The 21,559-nt window shown below is 38.7% G+C and overlaps 5 protein-coding genes across 5 annotated transcripts; 3 read left to right on the top strand and 2 right to left on the bottom strand. All coding sequences in view use genetic code 12, as the record gives it.

Moving 5' to 3' along the window:
- Positions 1 to 453: 453 nt before the first annotated feature.
- Positions 454 to 1,965, top strand: CANMA_005297 (uncharacterized protein; the record flags this gene model as incomplete). The annotated part of the gene is made up of 1 exon (XM_051817665.1): positions 454 to 1,965. The coding sequence occupies one exon, from the start codon at positions 454 to 456 to the stop codon at positions 1,963 to 1,965; it is 1,512 nt and encodes a 503-aa protein (XP_051669231.1).
- A 51-nt stretch (positions 1,966 to 2,016) lies between these two features.
- CANMA_005296 (putative ATP-dependent RNA helicase) lies at positions 2,017 to 4,761 on the bottom strand (the record flags this gene model as incomplete). The annotated part of the gene is made up of 1 exon (XM_051817664.1): positions 2,017 to 4,761. One exon carries the CDS (start codon positions 4,759 to 4,761, stop codon positions 2,017 to 2,019), a length of 2,745 nt encoding a protein of 914 aa, XP_051669230.1.
- Positions 4,762 to 12,722: 7,961 nt separating this feature from the next.
- Positions 12,723 to 14,324, top strand: WOR2 (Zn(II)2Cys6 transcription factor WOR2; the record flags this gene model as incomplete). The annotated part of the gene is made up of 1 exon (XM_051817663.1): positions 12,723 to 14,324. One exon carries the CDS (start codon positions 12,723 to 12,725, stop codon positions 14,322 to 14,324), a length of 1,602 nt encoding a protein of 533 aa, XP_051669229.1.
- Positions 14,325 to 19,475: 5,151 nt separating this feature from the next.
- RHB1 (putative GTPase) lies at positions 19,476 to 20,030 on the top strand (the record flags this gene model as incomplete). Its single annotated transcript, XM_051817662.1, has 1 exon — positions 19,476 to 20,030. The coding sequence occupies one exon, from the start codon at positions 19,476 to 19,478 to the stop codon at positions 20,028 to 20,030; it is 555 nt and encodes a 184-aa protein (XP_051669228.1).
- A 139-nt stretch (positions 20,031 to 20,169) lies between these two features.
- On the bottom strand, positions 20,170 to 21,462 carry MCA1 (Ca(2+)-dependent cysteine protease; the record flags this gene model as incomplete). Its single annotated transcript, XM_051817661.1, has 1 exon — positions 20,170 to 21,462. The coding sequence occupies one exon, from the start codon at positions 21,460 to 21,462 to the stop codon at positions 20,170 to 20,172; it is 1,293 nt and encodes a 430-aa protein (XP_051669227.1).
- Between the last annotated feature and the right edge of the window lie 97 nt (positions 21,463 to 21,559).

Here is a 21,559-nt window from a genome sequence, read left to right as displayed (position 1 = left end):
AGATAGGCAAATTGTCAAGTGTGCAAGAAAGCTTTGCTGGGTCTTGCACACCACGCTACCAACCTCTTCTCCCCCTCTGTAGGCGAATAAATTTTCTCTTTGATGGAATTTTCCACTCGACATACAACTTTCCTGGTGGCTTCAAATATTACAACAACTAAATCCATCAAGGAAATTGCGTGCATCAGTGCCGTTAGTGATATATTAGGAAAATACTTTAAGAAGATTCAGCTGTTCAATTCATTTGGATTGAGGAATTAACGTCAAAGAGCAGTCTATATTGTGTAACCTTATACATAGTGTGTTTATGCCTCAATAAACTAAGCATATACATAACAAATACTGATTTCCCAAAGCATATAGAACACTATAATCATTGTTTTAGTTTGTAACAGAGTCTTTTTAAAGCCTGACCTAAACACAGTTATAACCCATTTGATTATATTTTGACCAATGTCAAACTTAGATGATGACGAAGCCCTCTTTGAGGACTTGTATGACGACGATAACATAAGCTCCAAAAAGGAAGTACAAGCAGAGTCTGGGTCGAAAGAGAAAGCAGGTGATCAGCAAGATACTCAAACTGAACGAGGTGCTGCGTCGGAGGATGTGCAATCTACAGTGACACCAACGACTTCAGCAACCGAAGCCAGTAATCAAACAGAGGGCCACGATCAATCACATTCGGCACCAGTGCCTCCACCTCCACCTCCTGTAAATGAAACACTCCAGGCATCAACTGATGTTCAACCTAGTCAACAGGACCAGCAAGCTCCGCCAAACCCAACAGCTCAACCAGGACAGCTGGGACAACCTCCAATGCCAGCATTTCCGTACGATCCCGCTCAATTTGCTCAATTTGCAAGCATGGCACAAATGCAAGGCCAGATTCCGGGACAAATTCCCGGCCAGATCCCAGGACAAATGCCATCTGGTATCCCCCCACCTCCAAATACTGGAGTTCCTGCTCTACCAAAACAAACTCCATCTGAAATAGGAAAGGAGAGCGGTAAAATGTTTATTGGTGGTCTCAACTGGGACACAACCGAAGAAGGATTGGTGAATTACTTTTCTAAATTTGGAGAAATCACCGATTACACGATTATGAAAGACAATGCGACTGGAAGATCAAGAGGATTTGGCTTTTTAACATTCAAAGATCCAAGCTCGGTAGATGTGGTCATCAAGCAAGACCACATATTAGATGGTAAGTTAATTGATCCCAAACGTGCTATTTCAAGAGAAGACCAGGACAGGGTTGGTAAGATTTTCATTGGAGGTATCGATCCAATGGTCTCAGAGAATGAATTCAATGATTTCTTTTCCAAATTTGGTACTATCATCGATTGCCAGTTGATGATTGACAAGGATACGGGAAGATCAAGAGGTTTTGGGTTTATTACATTTGATTCTCCGGATGCCGTGGATAAAGTGTGTGTCAACAAGTACTTGACCTTGAAAGGAAAGGCAATGGAAGTAAAACGTGCTGCTCCAAGGGGTCAACATAATCAACAAGTGATGTTGCAACAACAACAGCAGGCACAACAACAGGCACAACAGCAAGGTCAGTTCTATAACCCATACGGATCTGCACAATACGGACAGATGTATCCACAAATGAATCCAGCTGTGAATCCAGCTATGAACCAGTGGTACCAATGGTATATGTTTCAGCAAGCTCAGGCTCAACAACAAGGAGGCTCGCCAGATTCCCAGCCTGCACAACCCCTTAACCCACAGCAACAAGCGGATGAGCCAGATATGGAGGAGTCAGGTGCTGCTGGTACAGGAAAATCAGCCTCTGGCTCTCCGCCAGCTGGAGACGAAGGTGGATATTCAGCTAGGCCAAATATTCCTCGTGGCCCAAAGAGACCCAACGGTCCATCTAATTTCAGAGGAAGAGGTGGTTACAGGAGAGGTCGCGGTGGTTTTCACCCTTACCAAAGAGGCGGAAGGAGATATTAAATCAATTGGTGTATACTAAAATATAGCCTAATGTTATTCCCGATTTGACAGCTATTTTCTCTTACTAGGACGAGCGTTTTTAGCTCTTCTTTGTTCCTTTTGTGCTCTTGCTTTTCTAATTTGTTCTGTAGACCTCAACTCTTGTTGTTGCCCTGGCTTGTTGTATCCCTTCACTCTCAAACCTGAATCAAGTGCCTTTTCAACCTTTTTCTTTTGCTTATGATAATCATCTCTATATTTATCAGGCAATTTTGGCGTGCTTTGTTTCTTGTGTTTGAACTTGTGGTTGTTCTCTCCAACACCATCAACAGACGTGGTATGCTTAAGGTTCCTTTGTTTCTTCCATTCATCAAACTTACCTGATCTGAAAGAAGCAGGGATCTTTGTTCCATTTTCACTGATTATATATTTCTTGTCTGTGGATTGCGAGTTGATGTACTTGCCTTTCTTTTTGTCCCATTTCATGACCTGTTTGTTGGCTTGTAGTTTATCGTCATTATCCAAGTCAAAAGCTGCTGCTTGAGCATCATTAGCAAAAGAAGAAGCAATAGATAACTGCTGATCCTGTATAACTGAAGCAGGAGCATAATGGCTCAAGAAAAACTGAGGATCACGCGACGATTTCTTTTTTTGCAATTGTTCGCTATCTTCAAATGTGTTTTGTAGTTCATCGTCATCCACTTGCTGCTGCACGTACCCACTGTTTTCGTCCTCCGTCTTTAAGAGCTCCTCTTCAATACCGTGACTTAATCCTGCCAATCTTTCTTTATGCAACAATTCACGACGCTCTTGCGCCTTACGCTGAATGGGCGCAATCTGACGTCTTCTCTTGTGCATAAACTCGGCAAGACTATCATTTTCTTTCACACCTTTTTTCCTTATTTCAAACACTGTTTCCTTAACATTCCTATTCTGCAACTTGGCCAAGAAGTCCTCCTTCTTTCTCTCCAAATTTTCTCCAAAAAGTAAATGCTGATCGTCCCACGAATTGGTTTCCAAAATCTCTTTACTCCTTTTCAATGATTCTTGAGATGCCGATTGTCTTGTTCTGTGATACAATTTTTCTCCCTTTGCTGCCACATCTTTCAAAACTTTAATATCATAATTGTTTTTTAGCAAATTCTCGTACAATTCCTGAAACGTTTCAAGGTCCACTCGCGGTATTGATCCCACAACAAGCCTTTCCGTGTAGTTAACGTGTGGTGGAATATATGAATCACCTTGTTTCTTTTTCAATAAGTCACATTTTGCCTCGTACATCGATGTTAGCAACACCTTTTTTCCCAAGAAAAGCTCCAAGTCTAGTAAATATGGCAACTCTTTTTCATTAACAATCGAGTATGCCCAACCTTTGTTACCAGCTCTTGCTGTTCTACCCACTCTATGAATGAAAATTTTGGATGATCCGGGCAAGGTGAAGTTGATCACATTTGCCAACACTGGGATATCAATACCTCTTGCAGCAACATCAGTAACTACCAAAACCTTTGTGAGGCCAATCTTGAACTGGTACAACTGGTTCTTTCTCGCATGCTGATCCAAGGTACCGTAAATATATGACACCAAGTAACCGGCATCTCTCAAAAGCTTGGTAACGTATTCAACATGATGTTTTGTCGGTACAAAGACAATTGTTGATTTCTCAGATGGAAGTTGATTTGCTGAAGGCATTCTCTCCTTTTTGAACTTGTACTTTTTCTTTTTCCCAGAGTCGTCATCCTCGTCACTCTCTTCTGCTTCCCTTTTGTCCATTGCTACAAGCTTCTTTACCTCACCCGGTGTACCCAAGGGCATTTTGATGACTTCTTGCAATATGTATAAAAGGTTTGCCTCCCTTTCATTAAGTTTAGTAGTGAAGTACGCCATTTGCAAATTCTCAGAAATCTTTGACTCTGCATCCAAACGGACCAACACTGGATTACTTAAACCGGCTTTTGCAAAATCCACCAAAGTTCTAGGCAAAGTTGCCGAAAAAAGTAGCGACTGCCTATTTGGTGGCAATGCTAGCAATAATTCGTTTAATTGTTCGGCAAATCCCATTTCAAACAACCTATCAGCCTCATCAAACACAATATACTGGACTGTAGACAAGTCATACTGCATTTCAACCTTCAAGTGCAAAAATCTACCAGGGGTACATACTATGACATCGGGCTTGCTTACCATCTTGCCAAAGTCTTCCTCCAATGAATCACCACCAATCAAAACGATTGATTGCAAGTCAGTTCCGCGACTAAATTCCTTGACTTGTTTATAAGTCTGTAATGCCAACTCTCTTGAAGGGGATAGAATGACAGCCCGTACCCCAGCAAGACTACGCAGTTTCAACTTCTCAATAAGGGGCAAAACAAATGCCGCCGTTTTTCCTGAACCCGTTCTTGCCATTCCAACAACATCCCTATTATCAATAATCAACGGGATGGACTTTCTTTGGATGGGTGTTGGCTGTTTATAACCCTTTTTCGAAATATTCGCAAGTAGAAATTTTGAAAATCCAAACGATGCGAATGAACCTGCTTTTGCTTTCTTTGCTGTGGGGTTATTGGTAGTAAAGAAAGACGTCAACATCTTGTCATCCTCTTCATCCTCGTTTTCATCGCCAGACGCATTGCTAACGGGGAATGCCTCGTGGTTATTCTTTTTAACCTTTTTTTTTGGTGGTGCATTGGATTCTTCATTATCCAGTGAAAGTATCTCATCTTGGAATTCTCCTCCATCTGATTCATTGGTACTCAATTCATCATCAGATAAGGCAGCAAGTGAGTTTGCTATATTGATATCTTCTTCGTCCAACATGCTGTCTTAAACTTTAATTGTGAAGAATGGAGTTATGTCTCTTACCTCATCTCTGCATCGCACGTTAAAAAAAAATTAATAGTGCAAAAGAAGTGTCGTAAGGTTCACGCGACATAGAAATTCTTGACAACGGGGACATCCCACCTTGAGTATCTTGCGTCTTCATGGATACCCTGTTAATATTAGAAGCTCCTTTACACACTCAACAGGGTAGTGGAACAGGTCGCCATTCCCATCAATCCACTAGGTACATAATCTGGGGAATGTGGCGGGTTTTGAATATGCCTCACCCAGCTCAACCGACTAAACCGAAACTATATACATTAGGACAACATCCAAACGTGCTTACGGACTGGCATTATATTTTGAGAGCAGAACAACTAACAATGAATGTGGAAATTGTATTCCTCGTCTTACCTTTACTTCTCCAATAATTCTTTATCGTTCCGAGAGGCTACTTTTTTAATTGTTTAAACACGCTTGAAAGCAAGCATCTATTGTTTTCACTCTTATTTTTTTATTTTTCATGGAGTAAGTGTGGTATGACTACTGGGTTGTACCGCGCATTGTTCCGAAAGTTTAGATGTATGCTGGGCTAGGTCTTGGACGATCCGATTTGAAATTTTTGTGCACTTTGTAAAACTCAAGGCGTTCAAATGCATGGTTTTACAAAGGAAAGACGGAATTTGAGAGATTTCAAGGTCCGAATCTTACACGTAATGGAGAAGTCGGGCAAACACTAATTGTGCCAAGGGTGTGTATGTTGGGAACAGAAAAGTCCTCAGTTGATTTAGTCAGACGTAGATTCGATGAATACTCACAGACGCACTATTTCGCCTTTTCGGAATTATGATCATCCTATTGTTGTTGCTACTGTACTTTACAAAGTTCAATGTCACCAATTCTGTGGTTATGACTAAAATTGAGTACAAGCTATAGTTGTAAACATTAGTCTATTTTGGTTGTCCTAATCAAGCCTTTTGGAAACGAGTAAACACACAAGAAACTAGCGCCTGGCTGTTGAGAATTGTGGGGTCAAACAACTCTTGTAGACCTTGCGCGACCGCTGTTCTTGAGGGACAGCCAATGGTTGGTTCTAGGTCCCGCGTTAGTCAAATGAACTCTTACGACAAAGATCTCGTATTTTTTGGCTTTGGGGCGAGTATGTAAATTGTGATTCAAACCTTGTAGTGGTTTGCGAGGGGGTCCAATTTTTGTGCAAAGTACAAGCTAAGAAGCAAAGCCCAGAACGCTATATTCCTGCAGCGGACTTTGCTGTTCCACGTATAACATACAATTGCACAAAACTACACCACCTGAACCCGGAATAAAATTCGCTCCAATCTTTTCTTTTTGTTTCCCTTTCCGGAAGATAAGTATAATGTGGAAAATAGTGGCATCTTACCTGCAGCCCTTCTAGTAAACTATGGAGTTATCTCGGCACGCACACATTGAATCGGCAAGAGAATACGCCAACTGACTCCTGACTCCTATTCCTTTCAAGTATAGATTATAATCTGAAATAAGCAATGTTTATTAATTGCTAAAAATACAAAGCTAATTTCTTTTTTATGCTTTCTTTTTATTCTTTTAATTGTTTACCTTTGCTCCTCCATATGCAAGATCCCGCCAGAATTTACCGTAACTGCAAGATCGTTCAAAGTGATGCAGTACCTTCGACGTTTCTTTGTTGGTTTGTGTGAAGAAGTGACTACTTTTTTAAATTTTGTCTAATTGTTCCTCTTTGGGAACACAATATGTTTTTCTTCGTTTTTGTCATATATATATTTTTTGTTATTTTTAATTTTTAATTTGTTTTTATTTTCTTTTTGTTTTACTTCACTTTCAAATTTCAGGTTAAACTCAACTAACAATTGATTACCAATCTCACTTTAATGTAGCATATTTCTTACTATTGTTTTTAAAAACTCTAGTCGAACAGTCTCTCCTGTCGTCTCCATCAACTAAAATTCCTTAAACGAAGAAGCAACACTTGTTATTTTGTTGACAGACAGTCAGCCAATGACACAAGATGACACATGTCGAGAGTATTTCAACTTTAGATATTATGCATTAGGGAGACCACTTGATCTGTGAAGATCAGCAAGCCTTAAAATTTCAGCCGAATTTCATCTTGTGAGGAGATTTTCTTAGATCGGGGTCACGCATAGGCTTTCACCCTCGTGCAGAACTCTACCCTAACTAACTAATGTAAAGGTAGTGTTGTTTTGCTTCTTACCTTAGTATGGTGTACTCTTGATAGAGTGGAAACACAACCTAGCAAGCTGTACTCCCCCTCTCCCTTCGTCGTCAATTCTTGGCGTGACATTGCTGAACTTTGTCAAGATTGTAACCCCGATGATCGTATATGCACCAGCGACTAGATTTCAGAGTACAAAGCTCAAAATGGGATTCAGTGAAGGATTGGAAAAAACCCCAGTTGACACACAACCATCATGTAGCAGCGGGATACAATGTCACCTGAAACGACCACATACATAGTATAGTTGGTTACAAAACTCAGGTTCTTTCGAAACAAGCATATGGGTGGGGGAGATCGGGAGAGACTTGCCAGTGCTATACTATTTTGATAAAGCCTCGCATACGAGTTGAAATGTGTAGCATGTGACTGAAAGAAATTCGCACTTCGTCACTCAAATGCTGTTTACAAGGTGAGGTTAATGGGTTACAAGCAATCCCAAATCAGCAACTTCAAGTCTTCAGCTTTTCATATGGGAGTGCTCTCCTTTAATGGAACAGTGTTTGGTGGAACGTGGGAGCAATGTGTTTGGGAAAATACGAAAAATGGATCTTTTACTTTCAATATTCTTTGTGCGTTTTGTGGATCGAGATCTATGCAAACGAAACAACATGCTTCCATGCAAGGACTATGATGTAACGGAGTATTGGTTGCGTGTTTGCAGGCTATGAAACTACATTCCGAATGCTTTTATTGTTTAAACTTTATTTTCTTTATGTTCAGGTACGAACAAATTGTATCATCGCTAATATTTCATTCTTTCGGTGTGGTTCAAAGAATATGTAGGCGGTGCAAAGTATACTCCTAAAGTGATACTGAACCTTTACGTCGAACAAAAAGTAGAAGAAGAAAAAAACACCAAAAATAAAAAAACAATAAAAGAGCACCCATACCTGGATTTGTGGAAGGCTGGGTTAAAAATAACAAAAACAAGGCTTGCTACCATAATTAGAAAATAACCAAACGAGCTTTTTTTCAGTAATTCCCAGTTGGGAAAAGCATTTAAAACGGGGTTAGTGAAGTAAGTATTAAGCTTTTGCAAGGGTAAACTTTAAAATTAAGCCTCGAAATTCCTGTCCCTGGTGGTATGGTTATGATAATTTGGGTTAGTGTGGCTGCAACAGAGAAACGTCATGAACGTTTAGGTTGCATAAGCAAAACCTGAATTTCAGCAAAGGTATATTTTTATTTCCTCTCACAAACAAGTATCAAATGGTGCTTGTTACAAACACCTCGTGGAGACTAAGAAGGTGACGTGTGTTCTCTATTGTGTCTTTCTTGTGTCAGCAAAAGCGGCGGACTTAGCGGAATTAATTAATTTCTGCTAGTTTAATTTGCATGTTTTGTGGCTTGAAATAAATTGATGCACAATGGATTATCGACTTATTTCGGTAAAACTTGTAGCTCATTGATTATTTCACTTTAGGACAAACGTTGGCGTAAGTTTACATACGTTTGTGTTCCAAGTAGGCTAGTTACCAGTTACAAATGGAAGTTTGGGTGAAAACAATTTGCACACTACGGAGACAAGAACAGTGTTGGATGTTGTAGTTGGTGACCTTGGGAAGCTCCTCAGAGGAAGTATCTCTATCTTAGGACGAAGAAGTCGAATAAAATATATATTTTGTTCTATTGATGGGTTAAAATTACCCCAGCAACGTTTTTAACCAAATTTCTGTGCAAAAGACCAACAAAGAAAAAGCTAGTTAATTTAAAGTATTATTGTTTATCGCATCCACTATCCCCCCTTCTCTAAGAATATGTCATCAGCAAATGAGCTCAAAGCGTCATTTTATGGAACATAGATGGGGGCTCCATCGATGCTGATGGTCCCGAACTTTAATTACATAGAAATATGGGGTGGACAAGTAGACAAGTGGAGATTTACGAGAAATTTCCAACTTTCATTTATTAACTCCGCTTTTCAAATGCGCAAGAAAACATAAAACAAAACAAAAAAAGATAAAGAAGACAAAAAAATAAAGATAAAAAAGGAAAACAATCAAAAGTCAGAACGCCGTAACCACTTCATTTAGCCTGTATTTTGTTACTTTCCTTCTTTGATCAGCAGAAGCTTGAATAGAAGCAAAAGGGTTAAAAAATGAGTCAGTCGCTAAATGTAGGCTTCGTTTAACCATAGCCTAGGTAGTTCAAGTGCAAGCGATCCTGGGTACTGCGTATCTCCCTATTTATTATTTTTCTCATTTCAAGGGAGACACAATCCTGGTGCAAAACCTGTTGCATTTACGTGTTTGTAGATTTCTTGGTAGGGTAGAGATTACAAAGCTGGTAAAAGCCGGAGATAAATATAGTCTTGGTCTTTCTCTCCCCCCTCTCTTTGTTAGAGTAGGTAGCACTTCCTCTCAACTATCCTGGAGCAAAGAGTATAAAGACAAAGTTATCCACAACTTGGGTTTAATAAAAAAAAGAACAAACAAGGAAGAGGGGTATGTGGAAATTCATTCAGAAGTTGAAAAAGTAAATATAACACTGAAGACATATCTTTGTGGAAAATTACAATATCTCTCTGTCTCTCTATACAGGCTTTTTGGAAAAGTATATTTAAAGTTAGAAAATAAAAATAAAAATAAAAATAAAAATAAAAATAAAATTAAAATTAAAAATAAAAATAAACAAAAAAAACAGACTGTTCTGCTCTGTTCCTTTGTACCTCATGCACAAGGTGTTATTTTGTTTCAGAATTTTTATTTTTTTGTTGCTGATAATTTTTAATGTTTCAGTTTAAGCTTCTCTGTTCCATTCCGGGAAAGAAAGTTTTCACACGCCAATTGTTTAGCCTTTTTGCTTGTCTTTTTTTTTTTAGTTTCAAGCAATTTAGACAGAGTCAAGCCTACGGGATCCACAATAAGAAAAGCTTAAGGGTTGGGCTGACAACTTGTAATCACATGTAAGGGTGTGAATATTAACTTTGCAAATAGCAACTCCACTTTTCATTGTTTTACAAATGAGATCAATCTCTTTCACCCCCCTCACAAGAAGATTTGCCATTTCCTTTGTTTTACCCTTGAGATGTTATGCGCTTAGATGTACAATGCCTACACCTGTCTGTCACACAAAAACTGGGACTCAACAAATTCGAGAATAAATCATATGAGAGTGTCTTTTCTTTTTCTTTCTGCATTGTCTCGGTCTGTGAACATTGCCTTATGATACGAGACAACGAAAAAAAATATATAGAAGGCGCTCACAAAGGTGGCTCCAATTGTGATTAGAAATTACGTAGAAGGTTCGAAAAGATCGATTAGGCTGGATCGTAGAACGAATTAGTCTCAGACCGGTGTAAATCGTCGATTTGATCAACCTGTCGTACTTTTGTGTCAAGAATTTTAAATCGATTTCTTTGATGCCTTCAGAATCTCATGAGACAATACACTGTGCATGCACGTTCTGTTTTACCGAAAATCTAAAACTGAAAATGGTTATGATAATAAGGAGAATAACCGAAGAGCACAACAAGCAAAAGCAAAAGCAGTAGAAACTGGACAAGATAGGACAAGAAACAGAATGGAGTTGTGTGTGGCTGTATCTGTGGCAATACTTGTCTCTTCTAGGTCTAGCAAAGTCAAGTCAGTATCCATATGTGGGCTCAAGGCGTAAAAATTAGATGCGATACCTCGGCCATTTAGTCGTGCGTATTACTAAATATACCCGACGTACTGAAGCAGAGTTCATGGCATGTCTCATAGCCACACAACTATTACACCAGAACACCGAGGGTATGTTTCACCTGGGACTTTCAAAAATATACTCTCCACGGATACCGTCCTTTTTGTTTTAATTTGGGGCTAATTAAATTTGGTTTCAGACAATGGCTAGGATTGCAAGACACATGACCTTCCCAAAGCTCGCTTAAAATAGGTAGATCCAAGTTTAAACCCTGCACTGTTTGCTCCAGTATTATTCGGGCTTATTCGGGCTTATTCGGGCTTGTTCGCGCTTGCATATATTTAACGCTTTTGCAGGTCGACTCGGAACTGCAACTAAACTATATGGTTTTCCTATCGATTGCAGATACTGATTTGTGTCAGCGTAAGAAAGAGAGAAAAATAAATTTCGACATATTGTTTGCGAAATGTCTAGACGTATGGTTGAAATCCACAGTTCCATATCAAACTCGTAACGACAGAATTGTGAGACTAACCGTCCGAGCAGCAGTGCTAGAGCTAAGCACTGACCTCCGCGTTCTGCCAGCTGTTTTTACAATCAGATTTCTTTGCTTCTTTTTCGACTTCTTTGCTTTCGGTCCCCCTATTTATTTTTAGAAATTTGATCTTTTGCGTCTAAGTTGTTGGCCCATTTACATCATGCATTGATGTTAACTTTTTGTTGCATTTCTGCATTGGTTCTAGATCGCTATTCCCACATGAAACCGACAATAAGCGTTTGTAAGTAGCGATGCGACAAAGAAAATACTTCAAACTAAGCGCCAGAAAGAACGCAAGAAAAGAAAAAACAATTGTTGAAGTGTTTGCAATTTTAGACTTTTAATTTTGTGTTGGTTGGCAGGTGATGAGAAGAAGATGTTTGATTGCTTTATTTTATTTCTTATTTAAGGTTATTGTGTAATGCTCCTTGGAGTTAGAAATGAGAATGATTGAAAAAAAAAAAAAAACTGAGCGAAAAGCGGAATTTAAAGACAAAAAATGAAAAATAAAATAAATAAATTTAAAAATGTTTAAAAACTTTAAAAAATAAAATATTTCATTTTTATTTTTTTTTTTATTTTTTAATTTTCTTTTTCCGAGTTTTACAATTTTACAGTTTGTAACTGTTTGTAAATAACATCATAATCTGTTCTTCTTTTCATATCTTTTGTAACTCAAACTAAAAATTATGCAAATTTCCATAAATTTTATTTAAAGAGACAATAAGTACAACGTGCAATTATGGTATAACCATTTTCTACTTTTCTTTCTTTTTTTTCTTATTTCAGCGTTTAAAAAATAGTAAAGCATTTTCTGTGACTCCTGATGATGGTTTCATTGTGTGGCCTATTGAGCACTTGCATAAATCACTATCACTTCCTCTTTGTAATCTTTTTCTTTTAAGCCAAAAAGAAATAAAATAGAGTACAAATTGTAAAAATTAACATTTTGTTTTCGTTCCTGTCTGTGCAACTTGTTAAATTCAAAGTTAAACAGGTACCCAGGTATATAAATATATATATATATTTAGATCTATTTCCCTGCAAAACAGCTGACGCTCAAAAATAGAAAAAAGAAAAGGAAAGTCCAAATCCTTGTTTTCCAATATTTAATCCGTCACCGAGTGCCATATCTTCCATTCACGTCCCTTTCTGAACAAGCACCTATAATTTTGGTATAACTTTGATTTATATTTTTTTTATTTTTAATCCATTTTTATATTATACCTTTGTTTTAAGAAGTTACAACGAATTGCGATATTTCTACCACAGATCCCCAGATTTACAGATCTCATACACCAACATTTACATACCCCCCCTTCCCCACACACACACAGCTAGATACACAATCTAAGTTTTTCATCCGTCGATCCAGTTTCCCAGAGAACTAAGGTTGACTGTGCAGAATCAATAGACCGAAATAGTTCGCCCCAGCGTGTTTATTTCACACAACGAGCCGTTATATCCATTGGTACTTTAATTGTTAAAGGAAAAGTCTCCCCGGTATAGAAATTTCAGCTTAATGAACACCACCAGATGACCCAACTACCTTCCGTATCCGAATTAATAGGTTCAACTAGGGTCGAATCAGCAACTGGCACAGCAATACAGACTTATCCCCATTCAAGTTCATATCATGACCACAGTCACAGGAAGGACTCGACTACCTCCATTTCATCGACTGCCATTTCAAACGATGGGTATAGAAGACAATCCACCGATCAAGCAAGACAACAAAGACTACCGTCAATTTCAAACACCATTTTAACGACAAGCAGCAAAGCAAATTCACTCGAAACATCACCGCGTTCTTCAGTTCATCTACCGAGTATTTCTTATTCCTTAATTTCACGCAATGACAATAACAGCAACAACAACAATAACATCAGCGGGAGTACGCATAGTTTGGAATCGCCACCATCTTCGCGAAGGCTGACGGAGTCTACAATCCATGGACCATGCAATAACCCAGGTGTTGTGCTAGCTCTTCAACGTTCTAGTTCGGGAAATTACTTGTCCAATCAACCTTTTACATTTCAACCTGAGCTGCAACTGCAACTGCAGCCGCAGCTGCAGCAGAATCAGTATCAGCACCCTAACCAACAACAATGCGGAGAGCACCAGAAGTCAAACAATGTACGGCCACCGGTTGGCTCACCAATAGGAAGTTCGGATGCTCTTCAACCGTTACAAATGTACACCAAGTCTCCTGCGAATTTGCTGAAGCAACCACCATCAGTACAGCAACAACAGTCGCTACCTCACATCCAGTCTAAATCAACTACAGTCTCCCCCACACATAACCCTCAGTCACAAGGAGTTTTCTCAGACAATGTCAATATTCCTGTTGTTCCGCAGCGTATTAATGTACCACCGGCACCACCGTTGCATGTAAGCCACGGTTTTCAAATGTCCAGAAGTGCACCAACAAGCACAACTACTCCTACGTATCAGCATTATTATTATCATCATCACACTGCACTGCCACAGGATAGTGTGCCGGGACAGGTAGGACAAACTCAAGAGCAGCATTATGCACAGCATCCTCAACAACCTACTTTGATACAGGCTCATACTACGCCACCACCTCCACAGCAACCACCTACACAACCCATGCAGCCAGCGCATCACCAAGGTGCCGTGGTTGCTGGTCCTGGATACTACATTGTTCAACAACCGCAGCAGATACCACTTCCACCAACTGCCCCACTTCAACAAGTACAAGCATTTGCTCATCCAATACCTCCACAAGCAGTACATTCTCAAGTTCCGCCATTCCAGCCCCAGCCTTGCGTTCAGGATCAAATATCGTACGATCCACATCGATCACAGCCTCCAGGAACATTAATTGGGCCACCTATGTATGCCTACGGCGTGCCCTATGCCGACGAGAACAATGCACTAGTCAACAAACGTAAGATTATCAAGCGAAGAACAAGAACGGGCTGTCTAACTTGCAGAAAAAGAAGGATAAAATGTGACGAGAGGAAGCCATCGTGCTTCAATTGTGAGCGCCTGAAGAAAGTTTGTTTGGGATATGAGAATTTGTCGAATTTGCAACCGAGGAAAAGGATCAGAGATACAAGTTTAGACTTGCCAGTTGGTGCTGTATCAAATCTACATACTCATCAACCTTGAGAATCACAGTTGTGAAGCACCCGATGAAAGGTGAAGGAACGACATACACCTGATGCCATTACTTGGTATATGCGATGGGACGAAGGAGAAGGATGCCGGCATCGCTGTCAAAATGGGACGCTGTACGCCTTGTTTCAAACAAAGCGAAGACATGGAATGTGCTATTCAATAGTTAAATACAAGACAACCATCTTTTCTTTTCAGTAACTTTCAGCCTGTCACTCATTAACTTTTGCAAATTAGATTAAACGGCGAAATTAAAGTTTTGGCGTTGGCATTATATTTTTATTTTTTTTGCTGTTGCATATAACCTTTTTACTGCTGTCAATATTGCAGAAAGTAAAATACATAACATGGACAAGGAAAAATAAGTACGCATTAAACCCTAAACATAACATTGCTGATATTTGGTAATACTTTTGACGTATTACGCAATGACCAAGTAAAATATGGACAAGCAGATATCAAATGTGTGTGTGTGTGTGTGTGTGTGTGTGTATGTGTGTGTGTGTGTGTGTATGTGTGTGTGTGTGTGTGTATGTGTATGTGTGTGTGTGTTTATCCGTCCAAATTGCCATATTGCCTATTTGCCCAATTTGAAAATAGGACAGCAATGCTGTTACCAGGTACAACCAAAAATACACAAATCCTAACCACAACAAAGTAATGTAAGAGCAAACAAGGCAAAGCCTGGTTTAAAATGGTTAGTTTGATTGCATTCAAAGCGCATGCATCGCTGTATTAAGTAATTCATATGTTGACATTTTTGTCTTGTTTGTTTATAATTCAACTTTAACGAATTACAAAATGACGAAACACATAAAATAAAATTAATTTATTTTTTATTTTTATTTTTTATTTTTTAACGCATAATAATTAATACATATTATTGTTTTCAGCTTTGTGTTCAGAACTCCGTGAAAATGTGTGTGTAAAAAGAAAGGACGTGTACCTATTGTCAAAATTAAACAATAGCTGAGAGAATACAATTGCATAGACACACAACAACGTCACCAACATTTCTGAGTAATGATACTGCATAAGAACAATAGGACTGATTTTATTATAATTTGGAAAACGATGACAAAAACCAAGGGAAGTTTCCGAATCGCATAAGTTGCCTTAATTTCGTAAATACACGTGACATTTCTGTAACTTGTCCACCCTGCAACTAACAAACCATTTCTTCTTTTGTAATGACAAACTATTCATACAATAATTTTAGCAATAAAGACTACGGAAATGCAAAAGGGAGTAACATCTTCTGAGATGAATAGAGTAATAAGCGCTCTGGAGAACAATAAAGGACAATAAGGGCAATGATTTGTGTTTTGTGTCCTACAAGTGACAAAGGACCACAATTATTATCTAATGCGAGGGAGAGAGAAATTGGACGGTGGTAGTATCCGCGGAGTTTGTCATCAAACGTTTGTTTCTAGAAACAGCAAGAGTGGAAATATTTTTACAGCCAAAAGAAATGGATTTGTTTAGTTTGTTGGGCAAAACATTTAGACATATATAAATTACTTTTGTTGTAGTGTGGGTCTTCCTTTGCAAATCACTGGGTTTGCTTCAATCCCTTCGGGTTTGGGGGAGACGCATTCTAAAAAAAAGAAATAAAAAACAATAGCTATTGTTTTGTACATCCTAATTTCCCTGGGTGATTAAAACGCCTCCCATATTTGGAAAATTACTCAACAAAAAATAACCCTTTTCTGGGTATTCTCAATTGCTAGTATTGGCTTGTGGTCTATGAGGGTCTTTTATTGGGAGATTGATTTCTACCCTCATTAGGGGAGACAAGCAAAGCAGGATTGTAATTGTAGCCCTTATATCCGGACCGATTTCCAACGACGAGCAAGATCTTACTGCACGTATCTGACTATGTGTTGAGAGATAGTGGGGAGGAGGACACGTATTTGCATAGGCTCTTTCAATTGATGTCTTAAAGAGTTGCCTTTGTCATCTGTCGCCGATATGCTCTTCTTTCGATTCCAAAATCGGTTGAGAGAATTACACAGCCGAAAACTATATTTCAGCTTCATTTACAGGGTGTTAATTTTGTATCTGTTTTAAATAGAAATGATGTTTAGTATCACTTTGAATTTGTGGATATCAGTTATGTGAAGAAGTATTATGTTGTATTTTTTTCGCTTTGTGTGTACTTTGATTTAGAGAATAGGCATGCTACAAGTTTCGACAACAGTTGCTATTAGATATGTGAGTGGTGTCATACGGCATCATGTCCCCCAACCGTTGAATGTCTTTTGATGATAACCACATTTCCGTTCATGTGAGTAGTCACTATACCCAACAATTGAAGTTTGCTTCTTTTTTTCAAGTTTACGCGATATGTCCCCTGACTAATTCCATATGCTATGCAGAAATTCCATTTTTATTTTATTTTATTTTTTGTGGGGGAACCGGATTCTAATAATAGTTTTTCGTTATGTGGGAAATACACACCACTTTGTCTTACAAGCCGTCATCGGAGCTATTATACAGTTGAGAGAGTTGCGGAGAAAAAAGTGTCTTATAATTGCTTTTGATTTGTATAAAAATTGTACCTGGTAACGGCAACTGGTTACAAAAAGAAATCGGTGATTAGTGGGTGGGGTCGCCTTTCCAACAGGCAACAACCCAGGCGCTTATGTTGAATCGTATGCATGTGGCTCATTCTATGCTATGGTTGGAGAAAAGAAACCCACTTGGTTATTTTCAGAGCAACGCCTTAGCTTAAACAGAAGTGTAGTCCGTATATGTAAGTGCATTTGGTTCTGTAAGTTCAAAGTAGCGCCTACCAACCTTTTAGGTGAGTTCGCCTTGGCTTTAGCAGTTGAAAGGTCGGTCATAATTGTGATACTAGGCGTGTTAATGTGTTACATTGGCTGCTGCTGACAAAGACAAGCAAGAGCAATTTATAAGGGAAGCTGTTCAGCTCTTTCCACTATCTTTGTATGTTAATGAAAATTTCTGTACTGGAACCCCCACTTTTGCATGCGCTTTTTTTTTAAAAAGAACTTTCGTTTCCTTGTTATCAAATCAACTGGCACAAGAATTTTGTTGTTAGCCTCGATGCGGACTGACCAGAGTGGATACTCTGTTTAGTACTTGACGCATGAATTGTATCACATAATCGTGATTCCAAAAGCGATAGAAAAAAAAAGGAAAAAGGCAAAAGCTCGTAACCCCAATTACAACACATGGAGCTGAAACTCGATTTGAGCCTAACCCTGCCTTTCCACAGATGATGTCAGCTCGATAAGCACACACTATTGAAAGTTTGTAAAACTAAAGTAATCTGACAGATTGAGCTCAACTTTTTGTAAAATCTGGAAAGACCTTTCAAGGCATATTGAATTCACCATTGCCGTGTGGACAAGTTTTACATTCCCCCACGTACTACTGTTCATGTAGCAAAAGCGTTTGCTGGTGACCTCTACACTATGTGCTGAACTGCTACCCACAATGTACTAATCGATGTCCCGTTACAGTGTCACTCGCATCGCATAAAGATCAGTCGATCGTGAATATGGCATTTTTTTAAAAGTAATGGCAGTTGAGTGCATAAATTCGTTTATTTGCATTTTAATTTATACAATAGTTTTAGTTTACAGAACAGATCATTTCTCAAAACTCACCGGATTAAAGCTTATAGTTTCACCATTTCATGTTGTTAGGTAGTGACTAAAAGTGTAGCTAGACAGGACAATTACAAGCGAGAATCAGTTTATCTTTCCATAATTCAATAGATGGTGTTACTCCAGCACGCAGCTAGAAGACCTAGATGGGTTTTAGAAGCATTTCACACGAAGGAAGTTGAAAATAAGCTTGGAGTGGTTTCAAGTAAACACTCAGTAAGATTGCAGGCTAAAGGAATACTTCTCGGAATAGTTTCGTTCTCTGGTGAACTACACCAATTTTATCTCCCCGTATGTGGCTTCTGACAGTTCCTAGTTTATTGCTTTTACCACCTACGAAATGCTCAAGTAACTCTTCCCATACTCCTCAACCTGTAAAATACCGTGTTGCAAGAAACGCTAAATATAGCCGGAATTTATTCTCCGAAGTAGTGTCGATGTCAAAAAGAATAAGCGACATGCAACAAGAACCATCTCTTTGTTGCAAAACTTCGCCTCTTACTACGTACACAAACTAAGAAATTGGCAGTAGTAGTAGCACTGTAGTTGAACAGCAGTATCGCTAGCGAACTAAAGCCTTTACCATGCAAGCAAACGACATTATCAATACAACCAACCATTAATTTAGGCTTAGACGCCGACAACTGAAATTAATGTACGTTTTGCCGTGTTTTAATTTCTTTTTTTTTTTTGGCCTACACAATTCTACTGACAGAGACAATTTTCAAAAGTTTTAAATGGGGATGATGGAAGAGGTGTCGTAAGACTTTAACAGACAGAATTTACTACAACAACATATTTTGCAAATGGGTTGCAACAAGTGAACCTGTCAACTTACGATTGTTGCAATCTTTCATTGTATGTTGTTGTTTTTTCCATTTATTTTTTTTTCATAGCAATTGTGATTTTATTTTCTTATCAGACTGCTATTCAAAGTAATCATCGGCGCATTACCGAATGGTCAAGATCCTATGTCCTTTTTCAAATACGCTTCTCTATCAAAATGTAAAAATCCTTTTTTTGATTTTTTTTTCTCTGCTTTACTTTTGTTGTTTAGTATTATTTTCTCATCAATTTTCATTTTCCCCATAAAAAAATTGTCAAACCCCAACGATAAGAAGATTTCTTTTGTTCAAATAGTCATTAATACGTGATTTTTCTAAAAAGGCATATCGCAAACCCAAAATAAAAGCTCTTGTCTGCCAGCATTCACCAATCTTCTGATAAGACACATTGAAGGAGAGAAGAAAGAAAACAAAAAAAAAAGAAATAAAAATATAACGCCAGACAAAAGCAATTCTTTGATTAGGGGAAATTTCACATCAATTTCAGCAATCATACTGGTCTATATAGCTATACACAGTGATTATACTTAACCCATCTATTAAGGATCTTCACTAGAATCGTCAAGTACGTTCGTTTCACATTTTACAGTGACTAATTTCACACTCATTATCTTGTTCCACATACACATATCGACAGACACGCAAACACCCAGACTGACCCCGATATGTCTATCAAGACCCGTAAAATAGCAGTTGTTGGATCCCGTGCAGTAGGCAAATCGTCAATGACAGTACGTTACGTGGAGGATCATTTTGTTGAGAGTTATTACCCAACCATTGAAAACCAATTTAGTAAAAACATCACATACAAGAATCAAGAGTATGCCATCGAAGTTTTGGATACAGCAGGTCAGGATGAATACAGTATGATGAATGAGAAACATCTTGTGGGGATACATGGATACTTGCTTGTCTACTCAGTAACTTCAAGGCAATCATTTGAATTGGTTGAATTTATAAGAGACAAGATACTAAATTCAATTGGGAATGAAAATATACCCATGATACTAATTGGAAACAAACGAGATCTAACATACCAAAGGCAGGTTGAAGAGCATGAAGGGGCCGAGCTTGCTCGTAAATTCAATTGTCGCTTCTTAGAAACGTCAGTAAAGGAAAATTACCATATAAGTGAAGCATTCGAAGGATTAATCGACAGGATTGAAAGGATACAGAATCCACCTGTGGTGAAGAAGGAAGATAAGTGTGTAATTATATAGAAATTTAAACTACAAGACGGTTTGAAATTTTGTTCGTTTGCAAACTTTGCTAAAAGCCTACATAGATATACAAACTAAGGACAGTTCATCTCAATATCACTTTAGTCAACTTCTCTACAAAGTATAATATGTCTAAAATTCAAAAGATAAATTGCAAATTGCAGTCGATAGGGTGAGATGCCGTCAATTGCGGCTTTTGACTATATTTTGATTGCAAAATCTGTCTCATATTTTGCAACAAAGTCAAATACGACTGGCTCGGGTTTTGGTTCATCACCGTAAGGAATGCATAACTCATTGCACCAGTAGATTGACCACCTTCTTGTGCATCAGCACTGGTTTGGTTGTCTTTACATCCACTGAAAGAGATAGCGTCACAAGGTGCTGTTTTGGTTTGCTTACTGTATTCGTTTGCTTTGGAAGCTCTTCCTTTGTTCATAAAGCTCTTGACAGCCGAACCCAAACCTTTAACCATATCAACCCTATTCCCAGAAATATACGACATACCAGCTTGTAATAACCCTTGACCTGCCTCTGCCATCACATTGGGCTCTTTCAACACACCCTTTGTTGAGTACATGTATGGCAAATCCAAGACTGAACCAGAATGACAGGAGTCAAACAATGCCGTCAACCTGCATCCAGGTGGTAATGTCTTTATCATCATGTCATGCAAAAGATCATCAATAATAAATCCATTAGTTTGGAAATCCAATGGGTAAATCACTTCATCATAACCATCATCCTCATCGTAGTTTCCATACTGATCCGGTTGATCTTCGGTTTGCCCACCATGACCAGAATAATGGAAGAAAAGTGAGTCATTGGGTTTGGCGTCTTTAACTAACCATTGGACAGCGTCTAAAATATTTTGTCTGGTGGGGATAGCACGTTGTGTGCGCTGGTCATCAGTAAGCTTGACAATGTTATCCTCACTAAACCCATGGCTTAATAAAAACCTCTCAACATTGTTGACGTCATTGATGCAACCGCGTAATTGGTTTTGAGTGCCTATGTAGTTAATCCCGACGAGTAATGCTTTTTTGCGACCGTTACACATGGAGTACTGATAGTTGTAATTCTCCACACCAAATGATTGTTGATTACTAGGTGGTCTGGAGTAGTTTCCTGAACCATATTGGTGCCCATAATCAGGCTCTCCATTCATACCAGGCTGCTGTGCACGAGAGCCGTAGCTTTGCTGTTGTTGTTGTTGGCTATATCTTCCGTATTGCTGTTGGTTAGGAGGTGGACCTGATGGTGGCCCATAGTTGTTATTCTGTTGTTGGCCAGGAGGTGGACCTGATGGTGGCCCATAATTGTTATATTGTCCTGGAGGAGGTCCCTGTGGTGGTGCATAATAACCTTGCTGTGGAGCACCATACCCCTGTTGCTGTCCACCATACGTGTGCTTACCCAGTCCTGGAAACATTGTGTCGTATATGTAGTGTTGTTACCTTGAGATCAAAGCAAGCAGAAGAAATTGCAATTTCAGTTTTTGATGTTAAGCCTCTTGCCAATTATTTATG

Source organism: Candida margitis (genome assembly GCF_024628925.1).
Source record: "Candida margitis strain CBS 14175 chromosome Unknown scaffold5, whole genome shotgun sequence".
Lineage (NCBI taxonomy): Eukaryota > Fungi > Ascomycota > Pichiomycetes > Serinales > Debaryomycetaceae > Lodderomyces > Lodderomyces margitis.
Note: the sequence above shows the minus strand (reverse complement) of the source record. Positions and strands in the feature narration are given on the sequence as shown.